General features: G+C 36.9%; 2 protein-coding genes across 3 annotated transcripts in view; both read right to left on the bottom strand.

Moving 5' to 3' along the window:
- Positions 1–4,180, bottom strand: part of LOC140150168 (E3 ubiquitin-protein ligase RNF213-like) — a 10,162-nt gene extending 5,982 nt beyond the window's left edge. The window contains exons 1-4 of the mRNA XM_072172171.1: positions 4,161–4,180; positions 3,062–3,284; positions 761–931; positions 200–330 (exon numbers count right to left, since the gene is read on the bottom strand). Coding sequence (XP_072028272.1) covers positions 200–330; positions 761–931; positions 3,062–3,284; positions 4,161–4,180 — 545 coding nt within the window. The remainder of the gene's footprint in view (positions 1–199; positions 331–760; positions 932–3,061; positions 3,285–4,160) is intronic.
- LOC140149818 (uncharacterized) lies at positions 4,175–25,855 on the bottom strand. Of its 2 annotated transcripts, none has more exons than XM_072171859.1 (7): positions 25,788–25,855; positions 24,854–24,936; positions 23,907–24,040; positions 19,282–19,371; positions 9,617–10,420; positions 7,539–7,714; positions 4,175–4,324 (listed from the first exon to the last, which is right to left on the bottom strand). In XM_072171859.1, exons 1-7 carry the CDS (start codon positions 25,835–25,837, stop codon positions 4,297–4,299), a joined length of 1,365 nt encoding a protein of 454 aa, XP_072027960.1. In that variant the 5' UTR covers positions 25,838–25,855; the 3' UTR covers positions 4,175–4,296. The 2 variants fall into 2 exon arrangements, with proteins under 2 accessions (XP_072027960.1, XP_072027961.1); XM_072171860.1 differs by lacking the exon at positions 25,788–25,855 and adding an exon at positions 25,688–25,755.

Here is a 25,855-nt window from a genome sequence, read left to right as displayed (position 1 = left end):
TATAGCATATTCAATAACATTTAAGGGCAATATGTATATGTTTTTTTATTCTTTTAAAGAAATACATAAACAAAACTATATTCTTCTGTGTTATGAAACTAAGAAAAACATTTTTTCTTTTTCCTGACAAACTCAGTGGCCAGCAATCCATTTTACCTAGCTGTGTTTACAAGTTCTTTTCATCAGGCTCCTCCTGGACACCAGAATTCCTCTGTTCATCTTGGCAGGATCCAAGGCCCAGTTAGACAATCCCACAAAGCCAACTTTCTTGTGTGCTGCTGGACTGTCTTCATCTTCCTCTGAGCCGGTTTCCAACAGTGGATGTAGTGTCTGTAATGGAATATTATATGAACTGTGGTTCAAGCTGAGGAATGCATGAACAATGATCAAACCTAGGATTACAGATTTGATCTAGCACTATAAAATCTTCAAGCAGTACTTGTTTGAATTGAAAAGAGTACATATTTATTCTCTCAACATTTAAGTGCAATGACCATTCTCGGGAAAGACAAAAACTTGTACATCCTGGTGAGTGCTATGTTAAATTTCTTAATCTAAGCTTAGTATTTTGTCCTATATTTCAACAGCAATCCTTTCTAATGACTTGTTTTTGGTTTGCATGTGCAATGGATAGCATTCATTAGAATAATTGACTGTAGCTACATTAAACACCATCTGGTGCTGTTCTAGTACTAAAAGAAACATTTTTGGAGAATCTTGAGGCAATGCCTGCTTCATCATGGACCACTAGTTCTCTTACCTTCAATGGCATTCTTGGTGAATCCTCGGCCAAGCCCACTTCATCTAGGACTACCACTGACACAAATCGATTGAGATCCTTGCCTTCCTGGAAGCGACTACACTGCTTGAATGTACCTACGATACCATCTGGTGTTGACAAGGGACTGCATTGGAAGGATATCATATACACCTGTCCAATTCCAAACAGAAATAATATATTATTGACTAAAATATGTTTCTGTCATTGCACAAATAGTATACACAACAGCGCCAATAATTCCAGATCTGATTTTGAGCCGGCGCAATACATGCATATGTTCACTGGTATCCAGTAGAGAGTTCCTGCAGCCAAAAGTACTCTATTTAACAATTTTGTAGGACAAAATTTCTAATGGACAAATTATAAATCAAAATGTTCCGAAGAGTCTGGGGAAGCTTTTCTGCTATTGTAGCAATTTTGTATCCCGGACGTTTTATAATGTTTCCATGGCAGCAGTCACCCTGTTGAATGATTTTTTAAATTTTTACCAAAAAATGTAACATCTGAACAAGCTATATCTTTGAAATTAAATAATAGTAGAAACTTGGTGTGGTGAATACATGACACATGGATATTTAATATCTATGAACAAAATCATAACTTAATTCATTACATTAGATTTATGGGTGAAAATGTCATTTTATTGAGGCAGATGTTTGGATCATAAAAGTCAATCACAACATTTTTCTGTTGACCTATGACCTCTAAAGTGGGTGTAAAATGTATGTTTTTAGTGATTTGTGGCATTTTGGTCAACATTTGACTTTTTTCATAACTTTTAGCAATTTCTTGCATTACAAAAGTTTGTATTACATTTCATATAATCGATATTCAAGGCTTTTTGAATTTGAAGCTATTCGGAGAATTCAAAGATAAGGAAGTTTCTATGGCCATTTTGTACTAATGTTTGAGTAAAATTGACAAAAAATGGGTATTAAGATTCTTCTGAACATTTTGATATACCGTATTATTTGGCAATTTGAAACATCTGTACGAAAAATTTCATGGTGCTAGCCTCTCAACTGACATCTTTTAGGAGAATTCATAGTCATGGTTTTGAGATCACCGCGGGCCTATAATTTTAACCATGCCCCGAATAAAAAGCAGTCAATATTTGTTTTATATACCAAATCTTAAGATTCTTGTTATCTGTTTGGTTAAAAGCATCGATTTTGGGAAGAAAAATTAAGAGTTTCAATGCGAACGGCACACAGATTACAATCTGCATTTCTGCGTAATTATAACGCTGAAAACATTAACGCGTGCGTAATATCATTTTATGCTGGGAAAACGCGCAGTTTGATCGTGGACGCACGTGACCGGTCCATAGTTCATTTCCATGGACCGTCCATAGTTCATTTTATGGGCATAGTTAATTCAATGACTGCACTTTCAACCAATCAGATGACAGGAATCTATATATGAGGTATATAATTAAATTTAATATCAGATTTTGTTGAAAGTTTGAAATTTCAGATTTCATTACTAATGAAATCTTCCGCAGGGAAGATGTAACGTCTAAAACATGAATAAAATTCTGGACTTGTACAACAAAATCTGATATTAAAAAGGAAGTATCTGTATGTACAAAAATCTCCAACACTGACTAAAATGTCAAATGTTATCCTCAACTATTATAGTCCATTTGGCTTTCTCAAGACAGTAGTGTTTGCGTGTAAGCACTATAAAAGGACAGGTGGTGTATCTGTACAATGTTCTAAAGATATACATTTTCTCATCATCATCAGCATCATCAGTTGGCTGCGGAGCAGGCGACTATAAGCTTTCTCCAACTATTGCGATCTTGGGCCAAGCGAAACAATTTTGTTTGGCTGCAGCATCCCTTCAGTATCTCCCAAGAGGTGCAGGACATACTGTAAGTACAGTGTACGCGGCCGTCCCGGTTTTCTCTTCCCATGTGGTGGAATATAAAGGGCATATTTTTCACAGGCTTGTCATCTTCAAGACGCAGTATATGGCCGAGAAATTTTAGTTGATGAATCCTGACTCTGTCAACCAGTGGAGAGGTGTTGGTCAGATTGTAGATGGTTTCATTTGGAATCTGATCCACACGCTTGATGTTTAACATGACTCTGTAGCAAGATGTTGCAAAGGCATTGATCTTGTTTTCCATGTCCTTCTAATGACTTAAAATGAGTATATTCGGCACTCTGTTAGCTTGATATAATGTGGGGTAGGGTTAGGGTTAGGTGATTCAGCCTAGTGATATTTCATAATTCCGTACTCTCAACATATATTCAACTTTAAAGTTTGTTTTACCTGCTTGAAATTCTTGAAGAGTTCACTGTGTGCTGCATCTCCCTGCATGGCATCAGCTACGATGCTCTTAGCCAGAGACTTGGAACTACCAGGTTTGCCCACTAGGAAGAGAGGAATACGCAGTTCTATACACACCACCATCATGAAGATGTTCTCCTTGAGGGCGCTGTTTCTTGCAATGTTGGGAGGAAGCTCAAGCTCTGCGAGGAACACATCTTGGCATCTAAAAAATATCATAAAATATAATATAGATTATTAGGAAATAATTATATGTCATTATTGTATTTGAAGTACAGCCATCAATCTAAAAATATTTAACAGGAAGTCGCAGAATAAAACAGAAACAAGTCAAGGATTTAGGTACAACTTAGATGACAAATAGTACATTGATATTTTGATAACACCATTGGACAGGACAGAGGATATAATTTGAATAATATTGAAATATACATTTTTTATTAGCACCTCTGCCTCTCTATAGACACACCTTACTTGTATTTTTACCTTCCTCAGGGTAGTGACATACTGGCATTCAAGTGGTTGCAACTGTATGCATAGTTGCAGAGAGGATTAATGGAGTTTCAAGCAATAGTAGCTCACAAATAAAATATGCAAATAACATGACACAAACTATAAAGTACAAGAAGTGATCATACTGTATCGTCCTAGTTAGGAGTTAATTGGTTATTGCATGTAGGTTGCAGAATGTATTCATGATTTTGATTAAACATCTATGCCATAACATAAGCCCCAAACAACATGCGGGGGTGGGCAAAATGTGCTGCTGTGACAAAATTAATTTCAGGAAAGAGAAGAAAACCCCAAACAAATCTAACCAAATGCAGCATTTGTCACCAGTGGCAGCACCACGGGAGCCGGGGCAAGGGGGCATTCCCCTGCTCCCAGTCAAGACCTAAAATGACAGAAAATCCACTATTTTGGTGGGCCATAATCATTCAATTATAGGATAATTTTCTGATTCCCTCCACCAAAAAAATTCTTCCCATTGCCCTCCAGAAAAAACTCCTGGTGCCACCACTATTTGTCACAACTGCAAATTGCATGCATATACGTTGGACCATTCTGGCTTTGAACCTACCTGGATATTTCTTCCTGCATCTGGGCAGCTCCACCAGGTAGAGAACCAGACTTCTTAAAGACTCTTGATACAGCTTTTCTATAAGCTGCCCTGCTGGTCTGTAGACACGCATGATAGCATACTCCAAGGGCAAGTACTAGGGACATTTGCAATTTTTCTGGCAACTGTGAAAAGTGGGAAAAAAGTGATTGTTACCTTTGAAAAAAGAGATAGATCTACATAAAGTAACTTAATTCAACATAAGATATCACAGACTTGTTGGAGGTACCTTAAAGGTGGATTTTGTGATCCTAACATCCACTTTTTATGACATTTTCCAGTAGATATTCATGAAAAAAGCAAATTTCAGTTGATTCCAATTTTGCATTTGCAAATTATGCATGATTGTGTGTACTACACTGCTCCATAGGCCACTGTTGTAATTTCGTTCTGGTATATACCAGAACGAAATTCAAATTTGATGATCTTTTTGCTAAACAAATTAATCTGCATGAAAATCTGGTATAAAAATCTCAACTATTTTTGAAAAAAGTGGGGGGGCTGTGGCTGTGTCGATATGCTTTTAAATTTAGAGAATAAAGGTATTGTATTTAGCAGATGGTGTGCATCAATCGTCTCATATACCACAGGTGACATCATTATTTTAAGTAAAACTATGAGCCGAGGCCAAGTTTTTTAACTTTTTAAATAATGATATCGCTTGTTGTATGGGACGATAGATGCACGACAGTGGCTAAAAACAATACCTTTATTCTCATTCTTAAACACTTCAATTCAAATAAATATATTAATCATAAGTATACCAAATTGTAGTCAAATTAAATCCAACATTTTACAAGGAATTACCTAGGGCTTAGAATCGATCAGTCCTGTTGTTGCTATGCACCTCCGATTGGTTCAAAATAGTGCGGATGAGTATCACGTCAACATGCACGCGCTAAAGTGTGTAATATCATGTCATATCACATGGGTAAGAACCAATAAGATTGCAAGAACATTCTCAAGTGTTTAAGAATGAGCCATTGAACTTAACACATCACTGTTTTGATACCTTGATCATGTTGATGATGCAGCAATTGATGGCTTGAGCTTGATCATCTTACTCTTCGTCAAATTGGTCTACTATTTGTGACAGATTTACTTTGATCACAATGCTTTGACTGAAATATCGGATTGTTCCTACTCTCTAAATGTAAAAAAGGGACCATTTTACTAAAGGCTCAGATGAAGAAATTGTCACTCCATAGGAGTTTGAATTCATTCCAATTGGAGTGAATAATACAATTGTTTGGTGGTGAATTTATAGGTGAGGTGAACATTGTTGTGCCGATAATTCAGTCAATAATTGATTATTGATCATAGTGCAAAAAGCCATGATAACCATTCATCAAGTGAACGTTTTATATACGTAATACGTGCATCAATTGCACTGAGTGAAGCAAGGATTTGTTTCTGCGTGAATAAAGTCTTCACTCCTCGTTAGCCCTGCGACCCAAGCAGACGTATAGCTCAGACGTGCTCAGGATGATTATTTAGATTGGTAACATGATGACGATTATAATGTCATCATGTCTTGCACGTGAATCAAATTCAATTATACTTTCTTCTGATGCGATGTAACTCTGGTAAGACTCATTATTAAAACTCACACACCTTGTATTTTGATCAGTTTAACGTAAATTCATAATAAATTGTTATACTTAATTTCTGTTTCATCTTGTTTATTTCGAGATAGTCATTCCCGTTCCCGTTCATTCCCTCATCCCTTGGGACTCCAAATCTGGTACCTCGCTCTTCTTTCCCATGACTAATTCCCCAATTTAAAAGTCATAACAACATCATACCAAATATTTCCCTGGCAGTTGTCAGTGTTCTTTGCCTGGCAGTATCCCAGCAAACACAGAAACGCGTTTAAAAACGCTTTTAAATAAGTTATATTTTGGCTTTTGGTTTAGGTAAAACGTTTTAATAACATTAAAATGTCGGGTTATATAAAGGTCATGATAACGCTTTTAAAACGTTTGGTATGAAAACACACTACAACAATATTTTTAAATGTTTTCAAAAAATGTTAATGTAAACTATTTTTGCAAACATTTTTGCCAAATATTGTGTCAATACTGAAATAACATTATGTTAAAATATTTGAACCCAGCAAACACAGAAATGTTCTTAAAATGTTTTTTTCAAAACCTTTTAATAACATTTAAATGTCGGGTTATATAAAGGTCATGAAAACGCTTTTAAAACGTTATTGAAAATATTTTGGGCAAACATTTTCAACCCCAAAATAACATTTTGTTTAGAATGTTTTGTATCAAGTTTTCAAGAATGTTTTTGGAATGTTATTAAAACGTTTTTATACCATTTATATAACCCGACATTTAAACGTTTTCTGTAAAACATTTTGTTTGCTGAGCAGTATTTATTATCAATAAATGTTTTTAAGGTTATGAAAACGTTTTATACTCTTAATATACCCTTTATATAACCCGACATTTAAACGTTTTCTGACAACCTTTTATAACCTTTTGCGAATGATGTCGAAAACGTTGTGTGTTTGCTGGGATATGTGTAATCCTATTTTGTTAATGACCCATGGTTTAAAAAAATTGCACCAATCAGACAAATAGAAACATGATATTAAAAAATACAATTGAATGACCAGTCCCTTTGTTGATAACCATTGCTGTCACATGCATCCCTGGGCATGCATCATCTATTCACTCTGATGAAACCAATTGAAATTCTGACCAATTAGAAAATTCAATTATCGGGATGCTGACCAATCAGCTACCTCTAGTGATCATGACTGGGAAGTTGGCCATTTTTCTGGTGCTAAAAAATGGAGGGCAGAGACCAAAATGGCTGAATTTGTGTGTGGTTGATTAGCAGAATAAGAAGCTATGCAGAATAATATCAAGAACATTTTTGCGTAAATTTTACTATACTTTAAGTTACTTTTCCCATTTTTTTCACTGTTGCTTGGTAACCTGTACCTTAATTTTGCATCAGCGATTGTTTTTAAAATGATTTAAAAATCATCAGTTTTAAAATGATTCTATAAAGTGTGCTCAAATTATTTCATCGCGACTCAGAAACCAGTATGGTATGGACTGTCCTAAGTTTACCAAATCGGATAATAGGCCTCTTTGATTTATTGGCACAGATGAAACAAGGCTAATTTTTTTTTCAAGACAATTTGGCATCATGGCATAGAATGATATTAACCTATTAGAGGCTTCTAAGCCTAGGGGGTACCCTAGATTTTATCTGAAATATTGTGTGAAAATGAGAAAATGTTCCCTGGCTTAGCAAAGTCTACTTTCTATTATGAGATTAATTAGAGATGAGCGGTTATAAGGGTTTTTTTCTCACCTGATTCGAGGCACTTCGACAGTTGGATCCCCTGGCCTGACCAGACCTGGTAAACTGGTGTAATTTATCCAATGACGCCAAGCCCGGCTATAATTGGCCCCAGACTGATCTGTCCTGAGCTGAGTAGTTTTATGAAACCCCGGCCGGACTGGAATGTTTTCACTTGGCAAATAGGCCTATAAAATAACAGAAAATGAGTTAACATAAGGATATAATTATGTAGGTGGAATGTAAATGCAAAATGAAATGTACTTTTTTTACACAAATAAATATACTCAGGAAAATGAATTCCTTGGAAAAAGCATACACACATGTATCACTACGTAGCAATGTCATGTATGTCAATGTTACAAAAATGCAAGTTTTACTTCCTAAAATCATTCATGGCTAATGTGAATTTGCAAAATCATCAACGTAACTGTCAATTATATTTAATTTGATCCACTTCTGTAATTACATGTTTGCATTCTACATCAACAAATTCCATTATTGAAATTGAGGAAGACTTTACATGTTTGCATCCTACATCAACAAATTACATAATTGAAATTGAGAAAGATTTTACCAGCTAACCCTATTCCAAAATTAAACTCCAATGGCTTTCATAGTAAGTGCTTGCCAGCTTGCCTGAGACAACTAACAATGTACTTCGGTTATATATATAAATGCGCTTTTATAAATGCGCATGTGACCAGATGGCCAGCGCCATATTTGCATTACATCACTGTCAATCACTGAAATGGTGACCATTAAGGGAGTGGCTACAGTTGTCACCTTGTTTCGTGGCTAGCACTGACAAGGAACATTGGCAGGAGGTTCAATGCTAGTTTGCAAGGATAAATCATGGATATCGAAGGATACACAATAGATTAACGCATTGTTCCTGTGATGCCAATTTGATTTACCCCCGGACTCATAATTATTGCACAGCACCCCCCATGTACAAAAATAACTAATTTTTATTTATTTATATATTTATTTAATTAATTAATTTTAATTAATTAATTAATATTAATTAATTAATTGTTTTTTGCTCTGTGTAAAGTAAAACTTTATAAGGCATTTGAACCAAACTGACCAAAATTGCCATATACAATTACAATATATAATACCATGACAATAATGTGTATGATGATCTAACTTGCCATACTGGCCGAATAAACCATGCATCGCATATGTGAATTGTGCGTCAAATTGTCATATAATGTATGAATGGGATGATTAGATCATGCACAGTCATCTACGTGTTTATACTCTTAAATCGATTTAGCATGCGGCAACACAAAAAGGTGCTTAAAAACCATTTTGAATTTGTTTTTGTCCATTTTGATACTTAATTGAATGTGAGCGAGCGAATGAGTAAGTTAGGGTTGAGGGGGTCGGGCAGGGACATCTACATGTAGCCTATAAGTTCAAGAGGGTCATTATTCCGACAAAAAGGGCAAAAGTTATAGTTTCGTCAATTTATGTTAAAATTAGAGTTAAAATTAGGGTCAGGGTTATGTTCAGTGGCAGCACTACGGGGTGGGGGGGGGGATATTTCTCTTGACTCCCAAATAAATAAATTCATGACCCATTCCTTCCAAAGAAAATGACAGCCCCAAAGTTCCCTATCATCACATGCAAAAATTATCAAATAACATCATCGGCAGCTACGCAGTTCTGACCTTAATGCCCGTAATATGGCCAATTGCCATGCCCATTTAGCACGGAAATGATGAAATATAAGTTTTTATATCAGCTATAACTAGCTTTTCCGTCATTCTTTTTTTTTCTGTAATGGAAAACCCAAATAAAGAGTTTATGTTTTGGGTCAAATTATTTTGCCCTTTGCAATAAATGCCACTATTTTGCAAGAACAATTTTCCTTGCAACCTGCCATTTTTGCCTATAATTTTGTGTGTGGAGTTTGTGTACATCCAGGTACCTTACATCGTTGAACACGGTATAGCGACTTGTAGATGTCACTTGCGCATTTATAAAAGCGCATTTATATATATATCCAAAGTCCACTGACTAACATCAAATAATTTTACACACACATTAATTCTATAAACAATCGGGAAGATCCATATTACCTCCTCATCATCCTCTTCCTGTTGTCTTCTCATCCGCATGTATTGTCTCCTTTGCTCCTGAGGCTCCCTTCTTAATTGATCCATCACTGGCTTCTCTTCTCTTCTGAAGCGATCCATCCTTGGCTTTTCTTCTCTTCTGAAATGATCCATCACTGGCTTCTCTTCCTTTTTCAAGCGAGCCATCACTGGCTTCTCTTCCTTTCTCAAGCGAGCCATCACTGGCTTCTCTTCCCTTCTCAAGTAATTCATCACTGGCTTCTCCTCCCTTTCCAAGTTATCAATCACTGGCTTCTTTTCTCTTATCAAGCGACCCATCACTGGCTTCTCTTCTCTTCTCAAGCAATCCATTACTGGCGTCTCTTCTATTGTCAATCGATCCATCACTGGAATCTCTTCTTTTTTCAGGTGATGCATCGTTGGCTTCTCTTCTCCTCTCAAGCGACCCATTATTGGCTTCTCTTCTCTTGTCAAGCGATCCATCACTGGCTTCTTTTCTCTTCTCAAGCGACCCATCACTGGCTTCTCTTCTCTTCTCAAGCGATCCATTTCTGGCATCTCTTCTCTTGTCAAGCGATCCATCACTGGCATCTCTTCTCTTCTCAGGTGATGCATCATTGGCTTCTCTTCTCCTCTCAAGTGACCCATCACTGGCTTCTCTTCTGTTCTCAAGCGATCCATCACTGGCTTCTCCTCTCTTCTCAAGCGATCCATCAATGGCTTTAACATATCCATACGATTGTAGAACCATACCATGACTTCAAGACATCGCTCTACATCACGCAGACTAACAAAGCTGCATTCATTCTGAAATAGAAATTAATTATTTATAAGTTATTATATTTAAGATATCCCCTGAAGAATTATTCAGCAATGACAGTGCACATTGCTTCAGATTTTGATAGCATTATCCAATCTTGGCTAATCTCGGCAGTAGGCCTATTATAGTGCTCAATACAAATACAAGTAGAACATTTTTAAAATGTGACCTGCTACCATGAAATGAGCGTAGCGCAGAGATGTCAACAAGTCATTTTTTGCAAGTCAAGTCCAAGTCACAAGTCCTTTTGTCCAAGTCCCAAGTAAGTCAAGTCATTTTGAAAAAGTTGCAAGTCAAGTCAAGTCACAAGTCATCAAATCACAAGTCAAGTCGCAAGTAAGTCACAACTTTTCACAAGTCACTACAAGTCTATTCACCAGTTTTGTGTTTGCTGGGACAGGACTCCCGAGTTTTCAACCTGACATACTTTTACTTCCCATGCCGAACCCGTGTCGCTGATTGAGGGCACTATTTATTTATGTATTTATTTATTTCCAGTTCAGGTTATGCTGGACACGAGGCCCGCCAGCGGATAATTCATTTATGTAATTGTAGGCCTATTAATATTCAAAAATTCTATCCATAAATTTCAATTTACAGGAAAGTAACCTCAGACATGCGTTGGTAAAAAGTCAATTTTTTCAAGTCCAAGTCCAAGTCCAAGTCATTTTGTCTAAGTCACAAGTAAGTCAAGTCATTTTGCAAAAGTTGCAAGTCAAGTCACTAGTCCCAAAAATAGTGACTTGAGTCAGACTCGAGTCACACGACTCAAGTCTACATCTCTGGTGTAGCGTCACAAGTTTGTAGTTTCGAGATATCCTGGCTGACTAAGTTTATGTTCTTTGTTTGTCGCGCACATGTACAATTCAGAAGTATGTCCTTTGTGAATGGCCGATTGTTCCCCCATTCACAAAGGGCATACCGTAGGCCCTACTACTGGCCTGAACATGTGTGTGTGAAACAAAGAACATAAACACAGTAGCCAGGGATCTCGAAACTACCAACTTGCAACTTTACACTCATTTTGTGGTAGCAGGTTACAAATATGATTCAAATTTATTTACATTGAGTTGCAACTCAGAGTTCCATGCACGTTTACACAACGGTGATCTTCAGGTAACTGACTTGTTCAACACTATCAATAACTGAATGTCAAAATTGCTGTCACATTTACCCTTTTGAACAGTTTTTGCTTGTTCCAAAATGCCAAAATCTGAATATAGCAGAATTCACTGGACATGTGTACCTTGCTTCTATTCATAAATTTACCATTTACCCCAAGACAGAGAAATTGAAAACACTCGGACGCAAAATTTGCATGCATGTTGGCAATCAGACACGACAACCATTTATTGACTTTTGTTTAAGACCCGCACCAGTACCTACAACAAATAAACAAACAAACAAACAAACAAATTCTCAGCCATTATAATTGCCAAATATATAATAGGAGATTCTCTAATCGATCGAATTACCCAACCCAAGACTCTATCGAAACAACGACCAAAGGCGTAGAAAATCTCGTAGCAAACTCAAATGTGATCCAAACTTGCACTCTGGTGGCCGCCACCCGAGGCTAAATTCTGAGCGCTTTGACCCCGAACCCGTGGATTATTCATCAAATATCATGGCTGGAAACTCAACAATAAATTATGGTACTGGTGCATACATATCCCACGCTCCCAAGTGGAATTCCTGAGACTCTTCAACAGGTGGTCTACCTGAAGTTACAAGGATCAAGTCTTAATGTTAGCATTCTATGACATATACATATATCATAATAAATAAATACAGAAAAGATAATTCAAAACCCAGCATTATTTTCTTTTTGCTTACTGTGTGAAGTCTTTGACCTTATAAAAGACTACTTTACTGTTTTTGATGACACCGGACCTGTGCCTGCATGTAACAATACGATTGTCAATTCCTGTACATATATATAGTTTTGACGACTTACTTTCCCTCTTGAACTATCATTCTAAAAAGTTTGATACAGAACAATTATATAAATTTTATGTAGCAACATATTGAACACATGATCTAATTAAACAGTGTACATTGTAAATATGAAGATCTGAGAAAGGGAAATTAATTTCAAGTCACATGTAATTTTAATGATCGGCGTCAACTCTTTATTCCTCCCTCCTTATCTACAGGGACCATAATTCTTGATTTTTCTTTTAAACTTACAGACAGTTAAATGCTTTAATTAGCTATTATTTAACACACTACCATGTAGTAGATAAAATATATCTGTATTTATACAGGTCATTATCTCATTACTGTCACACATAATTATATTTTACTTCCTTCTCACATGTCCACACAGGGCGCGGTGGGTGGGAAGATTTTGTTGTTGTCGTGTCCAATACAAAACCATCAGTGAATAAATAACCACCTAATCACGCCCGAAACCCGCGAAGGCGGCAAATCCCATTGGTTCCCGGGTCGAGCCAAACAATACAAATTTATCTGCATGACAATGATTGACATCTGACCCGGTAAACAATAACATGGATTGGTCCATTTCTCAGCAAGGGTAAATTGAGTTTAACTTGTTGCACTGTGTTAAACTTTATTACCCCAAGACAGAGAAATTGAAAACACTTTCGGACGCAAAATTTGCATGCATGTTGGCAATCAGACACGACAACCATTTATTGACTTTTGTTTAAGACCCGCACTCAGTACCTACAACAAATAAACAAACAAACAAACAAACAAATTCTCAGCCATTATAATTGCCAAATATATAATAGGAGATTCTCTAATCGAGCGAATTAGCCAAGCCAAGACTCTAGCGAAACAACGACCAAAGGCGCAGAAAATCTCGTTTAGCAAAACCAAATGTGATCCAAACTTGCACTCTGGTGGCCGCCACCCGAGGCTAAATTCTGAGCGTTTGACCCGAACCCGTGGATTATTCATCAAATATCATGGCTGGAAACTCAACAATAAATTATGGTACTGGTGCAGACAGCTCCCACGCTCCCAAGTGGAATTCCTGAGACTCTTCAACAGGTGGTCTACCTGAAGTTACAAGGATCAAGTCTTAATGTTAGCATTCTATGACATATACATATATCATAATAAATAAATACAGAAAAGATAATTCAAAACCCCACACAAGGGACTTATTTTATAAGGAACTTGGTTAATTCCCCCTTCCCCCCTTAAACTTGTTTGTTCACTTTGCTGCACGGATATCATTACCTAAACCTCCTCTATCGCTCCTGGATGATACACAATGGAATGAGGCACATATTTAAAAGTTGACTAGCGCATTTGAGAGCGTCTGTTTGAAAACCAGAAACTACATGGTGATATATCTGCCTATGTTTGATAATGCTACTGATAACTAAATGGAACCTCAATGAAGGATTTTATTGTTGGCACATTGAAATATAAATCACAGTTTGGCTCTGTGCCACTAATTGCTGATTAGCATAAAACAGCACTATAATTTCTTTGCTGGATATTGACTGTAATCCATATAATTCTCCACAATAACACTACTAAATTATGCTGGCTCTATATGCTGCAAGATACATTGTATCGTCACAATAGGATATTGAAAGAAATCAACGCGATAACTAGCCGGCTCTATGCGCAACCTCACAAAAAACTAGAAAAAATGAGGGCATAGTACTTGGCCCCAGAGTCTAGCTACCCCATGCCAACCTGGAGTTGATTCCTACTTCCCTTTAACACAGACTTAATCAAACAAATACAAGCACGATTGACTAAATGTTATTAATTTCAAATGTGCAACAGAATATATGTGTTGTTGAGATATAAACCGCACTTGACGTGATGTACTCAACCACTTCTACCCTCGTATAGTCATACTATTACGTACGCATAACGCAAACATCAATATAATATCAGAGGGCTCACCACTGTATAAATTGTTTCTTGTACAATTTTACTTACAATGTAATCAATTTTAAAAATCCAGATATTAGTGATATTCCAAGTCCCATGAGATTCATTTGTCCAATGGAAATTTCCCATGTTGTCCCCTAAAGTTTTCGTCCAACTCTGCGAAATTGTATAAAATTTTTGTATATGTTGTCCACTACCAATGCGGTTGGATGAATTTACGACTCTTTAAGTTAATTCTTCTTTCTTCAAATATATGAAGATGTTGATTTGATCTTTTTGATGATCAACATCACAATGGTTAACTTTCTTTCATACTTTTAGTTACCAATTGAAAAATCTTTTCCTCTATCTCGGGCAGAAATCGAGTTATTCTGTTGTGTAGTGAAAATAGACCTTGTGATCCGAGTAGGGCACCTTGCACTGGCCAGTACACTTACGCACAACCACACATACAGAACCCAGTGATTGGGTTGTTTAATTCCATTTTGCGTCAGAAATATTGGACCAATGGGGCTAACAGCATTCTGCCTGATGTCTTGCTTTATTTTATTCTATTTCAGCACTCTCGATGACATGCAACCCTTTGTTCCTGAGTTGCCTTCCCAAAGCGCCGGTCATGGCTAAATCCTGCACAACCCATCTTCCAAATTTCCACTACTCGACATCGAAGGAATGCTCAAATTAAAATTTCCCATGCAAAGTTCAACTGTGGTTGATCAAACGATGCTATTATATACACCAAGAGAAGCCCTAAAGTATTAACTTTTTCGTTAGCTGGACTCCGAACTTCAGAACTTATTTGGTTCAATAGACTTCTGACAGTACAATTTGTGTAAAAGATGCATGCTCTCCTTGTATTGCTCGTATGCGTGCGTTCAGTTTCAGAGATGACACAAAATTTTCAATATGCTTCGCTGTGCATGTCAAAGTCTACTGTCGCCTCACACAAAGTCTAGTAGTCACTAGCAATTATATGGGTGTCCAGGTGTACATGTACATACAGGCCAGGCTTGTTTCTTACCACCAGCATCAAAGTGTCATTGGTATCGCCTGCAATATAAATAAAAGAAAGAAAAAGAAAGAAATGGGAACCAACCTGCCAGCACATCTATACTAATTACCCTGTGTAACTTGAATAAACCTCCTCGATTTTGTTTGTGATCCAACACAAGTTATCAGGAGACAGATGAATATTTAATTTGTATTAATTTCTTTCCCGACCATTTTTATGAACCATCGTGTTATGTGGATAAGCATGACAAATTATTTGTGCGATCTACTCTCATACAAATTTAACCCTTTCAAAATATGACATTTACTAATTACTAATTCCAGAAACTGAAGCAATCTTTGCCTTAATTACCCTTAATCCACAATAAAAATGCTTTGACACAATATATCCTTGTCATTGTATCACAAATGCAAGGGATGAGGGAACACATTTTCCCAATTTTCACACAATCCGGCTTTTACTTACTTGACCTCAGGAATTTTCTATCCCCGTTTTCATGAAATCCTTCTCTACATTAATTAGTTCTTTGACCCTGCTTAACGATTTTTCCTAATTAGATATCTTTATATTGGTTTCATGACCATCCAATTTATTTTACTTTACTTTAAATTGACCCCCTTGGCCAACAGGCGAAGACCAATGTATTTATGGCACTCATAACTACTCCTCCTTAAATCACCATCCAAATATTTGACCTGAGATTTACCACAAGATTATTAAACTATCCAAGATCCTTCTTCACCAAGTTTTATGATCTAAAATCTACCGTTGAACTTCTGAACTTCACATTACTAATACCATCAAGTTCTATAAAGACTCGAAGAGCTCGTCCATATTCCCGTTGAGCCTATGATCAAAGCCTAACAAGGGATGCAAGGTTAAAAAAGGTATGCAACTATGCTCAAAATCCCTCACACAGACCGTAACACACATGATAAACCCTGGTCTTTCATTATTATTATTTATTTATTTATTTATTTATTTATTTATTTTTTTTTTTTTCCCAATCCAAATCCAATTTTAAATCCAAATCCAATCCAAAGTAAAGAGCATTGCAATTATTTATTTATTTATTTATTTTTTTTTCTCCATTTTCAATCCACATCCAATTTTCAATCCAAATCCAAATTCAATCCAAAGAAAAGAGCATTGCAATTATTTATTTATTTATTTTTTAATCCAATTTTAAATCCAAATTCAATCCAAATCCAAAGAAAAGAATATTACAATTCCAGTCCAATCAAATTTCCAATCCAAAATTCAATCCAAATTCAATGCAAAGAAAAGAGCGTTGCAATGTTATTTATTTATTTATTTATTTATTTTTTCCAATTTTCAATCCACATCCAATTTTAAATCCAACTTCAATCCAAAGCCAAAGAAAAGAACATTACAATTCCAGTCCAATCAAATTTCCAATCCAAATCCAAAAACCAATTTTCAATCCAAATTCAATCCTAAGAAAAGAGCCTTGCATATATTTTATTTATTTATTTATTTATTTTAAATTTTAAATTCACATCCAATTTTTAAATCCAACTTCAATCCAAATCCAAAGAAAAGAACATTACAATTCCAGTCCAATTTATTTATTTAAAATTTTAAATTCACATCCAATTTTTAAATCCAACTTCAATCCAAATCCAAAGAAAAGAACATTACAATTCCAGTCCAATCAAATTTCCAATCCAAATCCAAAATCCAAGTATTCAATAACATTTCTCGTCTAGGGACATATCGGGCTATCCTTGTTTTTCGATACATTTTGTCTACAACCCGTGACTAAAATTAGACCTACACTATATGACCACTTTATGGATGAAACTAGGTTACCTTTTAAGTAAGGCATTATGCCACAATCAAACCAAATTCAACCAAACAAACAAAACTAATGCATTACCGACTCTGTCATGTAAATTATATACGTTTTATGCAGAGTAAGCTTAGACATAATCGTCCATTATGAAGGTAAATATCCAAGGGTAAATATACTCATGATACCCTTCCTTTCAATAAGCCACAAAAACCTGGCCTGCTAATGTTTTACTAACAATTATCACCTAAAATATGCTTGCATTAACATAAAAAGGTGAAATCACACCTAGAAATTGTCTAAAATTTTACCACAAACGCCCACTACGCTAAATTCGCCAGGGGGTGACGGGCTGTCTTTACCCCATTTTGACGAACGAGGGAGACGGAAATTGCACAAGGATTTTTCCAGATTTTTATGGCTAAAATAAATTGCCTTTGTGAACTATTTTGCTACAAGTGGCGTTAAATATTATCATCTGTACACCGTATATTTTGCTACTTAAAACTATTATCATTATTAGGGATTTCCCAACCCAAACATCGTAATCGTTGACCGACATTATCATCGTCTTTATACATCTTCCCTTTTGTTATTCTATTTTTATTGATTTTGTTATTTACAAGTAGGAACATAAAATTGACCATCTGTAAATTCTCTACTTATGATTTTCCAGCTTTTAATACGTAAATTAAGTAAAGCCACATGATCCCAACATTTTTGAGTTTTAACTATAAAAGGGATCCTTGAATGAAAACCACATTAATTTCAAGAAAACTGACAATATTTCTTGGCACTGCTTGAACTGAATTCGCACCAAATTAAAATACGACTGTCAACTTTACCCTAAAAACATATCCGATGCTGAAAAAAACCTACTTAAATGAACCGGCGCAATCAAAAAACGATAGTTTAATTTGCTTAAATTTTGCCATCCCAATTCCGAGCTGCCAAACTGATTCGACAATTGCTTTGTCCAAATTGCCGGTAAAAACTATGGCTCAAATGTATACGATGACACCGGAAAAATTCGCCATTGATTTGCAATGGGAAGTCATTGTTTGCCAATCGGGATATCGATTGAATCGCCCATGTCAAATTCTCAAGGACCCTGACGTCATAATGAGCGTGTCTTTTATTACGCCTTGCCTTATTTGGATAATGGCTACATGTGCATTGTAAAACCCTGCCCCTTCATAACAATTACACCTCATGAATTATTCATAGAACCACACTTGGTAAACAAACATTAATATTAAATGCGTAAAGCCACAGGAATTGCAAAGTTTTGGAGCAGTTTTCGTGTGCAAGAAAACACCATTAAATATTATTTAGATGCATTTAAATACAATTTCGACTCCCGCATTATACATAAATTAAATAAATTTATTCTCACCCGGATATTTCTCTGTCTAATCAGAAATTACTCAACCACAAATTTCATGAAGTCTTGAAGATGACTGCTTTGCGTGCATGTTGTGCTGTTCAGTGGGATTCGCTCACCGTAATTTTCCGGAATTTTCCACGACGATTGTATAGAATACTGACTTACTAGCTCACAAAACGTGCACAAAATGTTGATATTACTACATGTATCAATATTTTTTACATCCAAGTTTTAGCACTGCATGCCAGCGCCGAACTCGCCACCAATTATACATAGCGCAGCATTAAATTCGCAACCTGAATCCTGATTATATTGTTGTGCAGTAAGCAGAAACAAGGTAGAAAAATCAGCGTGTCCTTGTTATTGATGCAGTAAACGTGCACATTTTAAGCTTCCCAAAGCTTGATTTTTTATCATCAATCAGTCAGTTGTTTATATCTTATGAAGTTGCTGTTGATTTCTAAGAATCGGTAGCCAAAGATTTTGTTGTTGTCGTGTCAATACAAAACCAACAGTGAATAAATAACAACCTAATCACGCCCGAACCCCGCGAAGGCGGCAAATCCCATTGGTTCCCGGGTCGAGCCAAACAATACAAATTTATCTGCATGACAATGATTGACATCTGACCCGGTAAACAATAACATGGATTGGTCCATTTCTCAGCAAGGGTAAATTGAGTTTAACTTGTTGCACTGTGTTAAACTTTATTGTGAGGACACTTGTGATACAACTGCCAATCATCTCTTACCTTCTGTGATCTCATGAAATCGTGAGACGCAGCTAGCACTCTGGTGATGACATCGGCCTGTCGGTCATTTGCCAAACCACCTGGTCTCACCTGAAAAATAAACATGAACAAAATATTGAGCCTAAAACTTACAAATTGAACTGTCTGTATACTATTTATTGATAACTCAAAGACAATATTATCTGAACATTTGACATGATTAGCATTATTTTAATGGCAATTTTATTTATGTTGCTTTCTGGATCTGGATCTGGATCTGGATTGATAATCAGCACCGCCTCCTCTGGAGGATCACGCTAATGGGGGTTAGGGTCAGCTGTTTAGATACGCTGGATTAAATGTTCTTTAAGCCTTTCTTTAAAGGATGGTGTAGAAGGTGCCTCGATGACCGAGGGGGGCAGGGCATTCCAGTCGACAATTGTTTTGGGAAAATAAGAGTTCTTATATACTTCAGTTCTTGAGTTGAGATGTTTATATCTTGCAGAATGTAAGCGAGTGCTCTTAGTTGGAATCAGCCGCTTATCCGCAGCAGTTACATGTAGATCACCCTTTCTGATTTTATACAGATTGGTGAGTCTAGCAGCTTCTCTTCTGTTTTGAAGAGATTGCCATTCTAGTTCTTGTAGCATAGATGTTACGCTGCTGTATCTGCTATAGTTACTACAAACAAAACGGGCTGTAGAGCGCTGTACTTTTTCAAGTTTAGTAATATTTTTCTGTGTGTGCGGATCCCAAATGGATGCTGCATATTCTAAAGTAGGTCTCACGCTAGATTGATATGCTAGAATTTTTGTTTCCTTAGGTGCTGCGTAGAGGTTTCTCTTCACCAGACCCATGACGGAGTTAGCTTTCTTGACAGTATTGTCAATGTGGAGGTTCCACGACATTGTGCGAGAAATCTCAACGCCAAGGTATGGGTTTGAGTCGACTGATTTGAGTTTTTGCCCACATAAAAAATAGTCAAAGACTTGTGGTGTGCGCCTAGAACTAGTCATTCTTATCACAATACATTTTGTAGGGTTAAATTGCATTAACCATTTTTGCTGCCAAGTTTCAAGGTGGTGTAAATCATCTTGCAGAATCTTGTGGTCAGACTTATTGCGAATTGTGTGATATATTAAACAGTCATCCGCAAAGAGACGCACTTGCGAATTAATGGACTGCGGCAAATCATTAATATATAGGAGAAATAGGAGCGGCCCCATCACTGTGCCTTGCGGAACTCCTGATATTACATTCTCAGCTGTGGATTCGGTTCCATCAACAACTACTTTTTGGATGCGACCGGTGAGAAATGACTCAATCCAATTATAAGTTGAGCCACGAATACCCAGATGGTCTAGCTTTGACATGAGGCGGCGGCGAGGTACCGTGTCAAAGGCTTTTCGGAAGTCTAGCACTATGACATCAGTCTGGTTTCCTTGATCAATATAGTAGGCAAGATCATCAACCGTTTCAAGTAGCTGGGATTCGCAGGACCGCTTTCGACGAAATCCATGCTGGACATTTGTTAAGATGTCATGCGCTTCACAGTGATTTATAATGTGCTTAAATATACAATGTTCCATAAGTTTACAGCACACCGAAGTTAAAGAAACAGGGCGATGGTTGGATGGTAGTGACCGATCTCCTTTTTTAAACAGAGGTGTGATAAGTGCTGTCTGCCAATCAGCTGGTAGGGTGCCTGTTTGAAGACTCTGCGTGAACAATGCCTGGAGAAGGGGCGCTGTTTGTTCTGCACATTCCTTCAGTATTCTAATCGGTATGTTATCTGGCCCTGATGCTTTGTTAGGGTTGAGTTCAAGAAGTAGTTTCAGTATACCGTCACAGGAAAACACAAGAGGAGGAATTGTAGGCAAACTATCTCCACTCATCTCGGGTACGTCTTCAGTTGTTTCCTGAGTAAAGACTGATTTGAAATAGTTCGATTACATTTGCTTTCCCCAGCGGATCTGAAACGATGTTGCTACCTGATTTTAATGGGCTAACACCACATCTGTCTGTCCGGAGATTTTTGACATATTTGAAGAAGGCCGTTTTGCTATCATCATGATCAGGACTGAAGATTTCCGCGAGGTGGGAGTTCTGAGCTTCACGAAGAGCTTTGTTGTATTGTTTTCTGTAATCACGAAATTTCTTCCATAGTCTTTCATTGCCAGTCTTTTTTGCTTTATTATAAAGTCTCTGTTGTTTATTCCTCATTCTGTGTAGTTTCCTGTTGAACCACGGTGTATTATGTCTTGTGGTGCTCATCTTGCTGGGGACATATTTATCCATGAGCATGAATAAATTATTTTTAAAGTCAGTCCAATTGCTCTCCACTGTTCGTTCATTACAGTTTTGTAGGTAACCCTCAACGTAATCGCCAAGATCCATTTTCAAACTGTCTAGATCTCCCTTGGAATACATAAAGATCTTACGTGGAGGTTTCTTATGTATTTCAGGCTTTAGAGATGAATCCACTAGGACCGCTTCATGGTCGCTAAACCCAGGCATTACACTGATATTATCAATGAGTGAGCTATTTGATGTGAAAAATAAGTCTAATACATTTGCTGTTGTTCTGGTGACTCTTGTTGGTTCTAATTGGATCTGGTCCAAGTTGAACTTATGACAAATATCAATCATATACTCCGACTGGTGTGGTCTAGTTGCCCGGCCATGACTTGGTGGTTTTCCCAACTCACGTCTGGGAGGTTGAAATCCCCACATAGCCATAAGTTATGTTGGTCTCTGTGCTTCTGCTGGAGATCACATAGGACTGTATCGAGATTTTCAAATGAGCTACAACTTTTCTCACTCGGTGAGCCATAGAAAGCTACTACATGGAGCAACTTCTGGCCCTTGATTTTAATTTGCACTACCATAGCACTTCCATTCAAGGACAGATTTTCCAAAAGTGTCGCTGGAATTTCTTCCTTCACAAGGACGAAAATACCAAGGCTGGTGTTATTTGTAAAGGCCCTGTAGCCTGGAGGGAAAAGTTCATTGTAGTTCCCTTTGAAAGAACTGGTAAGTTTAGACTCTGTTCCAACTATAATATCAGGTTTCAGGGAGTCAGCTGAGTGAAGGAGTTGCTATTTCTTACTCTTAAACCTTGAAAGTTTGCTGTCAGAATACGGAGTGAGGAGCGTTTCTGGACTTTCTTCCGGGTAGTACTGTGAATAGGCGAGGAAGTAGCTTTAGGTACTGGACCCTTGCCATGTTTCTCTGGACTCGCACTACACGTGTCCTCGATATCTAAGCTAGCAAAACTGTTTGATGTGTTTATGGACCAATTTGAAAACAATGATGTGCTGAAGTTTGGTAAGCCACATGAGCAACAATACCAAGAGATATTTGATGTAATCCCTTCATAAACACATGTTGGCATGTTCATGCAATCTTGATGGAACCAAACTTGGCATTGATCGCAGCGTACACCAGCCGTTTGCCATGTTACATTGTTCTCGCAAATACCACATGGATATTTTACTTTACGGGCTCTTCTATACGGTCCTGGATTTAATTCAAGGTCCCACGAGTTAAGAAGGATTAGCATAAACAAGTATCCCTCTTTCATCTTCAATTGTTTTGGAGTGTTTTTCCATAGTGATATAGTGTTCATACAAGAGAATAAGATACATGTGTTATCATAACGTGGTTGATGAAATGATGATACATTTGGTGATGAAATACCATACTCTGGTTTGGTGAAGTTGAGCTCAATCTTTTCATACTTTACAGATGAAGTAACAGCAATTCTGATAAATAATGTTAACAGGCAAAACAATAGCACTTGCACAGTATTTCCCATTTTAATGTCGACTATTGGAAGCCCCACCCCCCATAGGGAACTTAGCTATACATGGTCGCCATCTTGGTTTTCATGACAAACTGTTGAATTCTGCACCAGGTTGAACGTTGCAAACAGGGTCTCAAAATTGCAGCTCCAGGTATTGGTCTGGTAACTTGTGCGAAGAAATTGTGATAACCGATGCTGTTTGGATGGAATACACCAGCTTTCACACTCCCAGATGATGTTATTCTAGGGTTTTTGGGAGCTTTTTTGCCCCTGAAAAATTTCGCATGTCCGACTTGATCAGCTGACCCCTAATCATATAGCAAATAATATGTACCACTTGAAATGACTTTGTCTTGTGCTCATCGTGGTTATAGGGCAAATATAGCAGTTACTAATATTTCTTTTGATTTTTTTAATTTTCTTATTACTTCCAGTGTAAAGCTTCCAGAATGGTATATATAGTTCTGCATTGAATATTATCTATGCGGTATGACAAACGAACACTAAATTGTATCACAAAGTAAAAGGAAAGGTTTAAACTTAGTTTGCTGTACAATAGTGGGTTGAGCATTCTCACACAAGGAGTGCTAATAACTGCATCAATTGATCTGAGAAATAACATATATCTATAATATTTTTGTGTTGATTTATGGGGAATAATGCAAAATTGGAATTTAAAATTTAATATCCTGGAGTGAACAAGTAAAGTATAACATTCAAGGATTAATACACTGCATGCAAATGGATACTTACATGTTTTTGAACAGTCTTGCCTAATGCCTTTAGACAACCTGCCATGTCTTTGGAAAATCTGCCTAAATAATACCTGTAATATACTTACATGTCTTTGGACAATCTGCCTAATGTATTTGGTTTCTACATCTGTCCCTAGCTGGCCAAAATCCCATACCAATGGTAGCATACTGGGAGGTAAGGCCTGCACACGATACACCAACTCACGTAATGGTATACTCCCTGTAAACAAGAACAAAGTTTGAGGTTTTACCAAAAAGATAACTGACTAAAAGAGTTCCGACTGCACCATGCCAACATGGAATGCAAAACATTGTACCTCTGGGTTATTTTACCATAGTTTGTTTGCCTTTTGCATGTAATGTGTTGTGTGATGCGCAAACCTTAAAATGTTTTATATGAAGCTTTTGCCAATTAATAGATGCTGGTAGTACACTATTGCATTATGCGTTAACCCATAAACGCTTATCAATATCATCGATTATCAATAGACCACCTAAGTTATAGTATATCAGTTTTGGCCAGGTCTACAATAAATGTTTGAATGAGTGAGAGCTCATCTTGGCACTTGGCAAGGCTCTCATCTGGGTTGCAAAATCCCAGATGTAGTGTTCCGACACTCAATATGCTCTATCATCTATGCAGAGTCATGGGGATGCTGCTACATGTAATTATAGTTGAGTATGACAATGACAATATAGGCCTAGCTAGGTTGGGCCAATTCTTTAATGGAATTATATTTATCATACTTATGAAGCAAGTCTGGTTATAAATATGCCAGGCAAATATGAAGGCCCCCCTAATCATAAGAATCACCTAGCATGCATATTATTATATACCCATGGTCCACAAACAACAAATATTTACCATAATATTTACTGATTTACAATACCAATTTCTATAAGCCTAGTGTGTTTTTTGATTGGCAAACAATACACATCAATGAAGGCACTGTTAGTGTTAAGCAAATCTGCTGGGTAGACCTACACTATTAAGTTTGAGAAACACACAATTGTTTATCAAATTGTCTCTTACCTAGCTTTTCTTGTGCATTTTCTGCTGACACATGGTATCCAAGACCTGCAGTCTTCAGGCGCTTGATCATGTCCTCTGAATGTCTAGGGTGAAATGCAACGTGTGCTGACATTAATCATAAGAAATAACATCATGGAAAGAAATCTTGGTTATTTTAGACAGATAAAAGGCAGATGTCTCTCAGCATGTAATTCAACATAAAACAGTATGGACTGATGATGTGAACTAGTTTCTATTCGGTAAGAGCATGGTGCCACACATTAAGCTTGCTTGTCTACTTCCCGTGCCTTCATTTAAAGTTTGTTGGCGAAAAAAATAAGACTCATAAAATCATGTATTAACATAGAATGACATGCACGAAGTTGGGTGCAGCACTTTTGCTAGTTGTGCAATGCGTGACTTGCGAATGCTTATGTGAATTGATGCAAACATAAGTTGTGACTTCATTGATGCAAATAATGTTTGTCAATTATAAGTAGAACAAATGAGCTTCCCCCCTGATCTATATGCATGGAATATTGCAGTTAGACAATGAACCATGATAATATGTACTCTGTCCTTTGGAAGGGATATTAAGGCATCCGTTACATTCACAATATTGATGCAGCTTGCAGTCAGTAAGAAAAGAGTAGGGTAACCACCCTTTGAAGTCCCAATCTTGAATCCATTCCAGTAGCACACAAGAGGGTCCTACTTACTTAGTTCCAACTTGTAGGGCAATAATTTAGTATGTACAGAAACAGAAGCATTGTGGACAATGACTTATTATCTATAATGTATATTCAAATAATATTTTAGACTAGATATAAAAGGATATCCATGTTAACAATTTACCTTCTATATGGGTTACAAGCTGCCACTATCTTGAGTGCTCCATCAGCCATATTGATATGTTCACCGTTTGATCTAAGGATGTCCATGTTAACAATCTTACCTTCTATATGGGTTACAGGCTGCCACTATCTTGAGTGCTCCATCAGCCATATTGATATGTTCACCATT

The sequence above is a fragment of the Amphiura filiformis genome, chromosome 4 (assembly GCF_039555335.1).
Source record: "Amphiura filiformis chromosome 4, Afil_fr2py, whole genome shotgun sequence".
Classification (NCBI taxonomy): Eukaryota; Metazoa; Echinodermata; class Ophiuroidea; order Amphilepidida; family Amphiuridae; genus Amphiura; species Amphiura filiformis.
Note: the sequence above shows the minus strand (reverse complement) of the source record. Positions and strands in the feature narration are given on the sequence as shown.

What these genes read in the sequence shown, in the direction of transcription:
- LOC140149818 (XM_072171859.1), bottom strand. Translation starts at nt 25,837, where the DNA reads ATGGCTGATGGAGCACTCAAGATAGTGGCAGCCTGTAACCCATATAGA. An exon ending in AAATGCACAAGAAAAGCTAG is followed by an intron (nt 24,041 to 24,853) that starts GTAAGAGACAAT and finishes TCTTGTTTACAG; the next exon opens with GGAGTATACCATTACGTGAG. An exon ending in AGGAAGAGGATGATGAGGAG is followed by an intron (nt 7,715 to 9,616) that starts GTAATATGGATC and finishes GTTATTTTATAG; the next exon opens with GCCTATTTGCCAAGTGAAAA.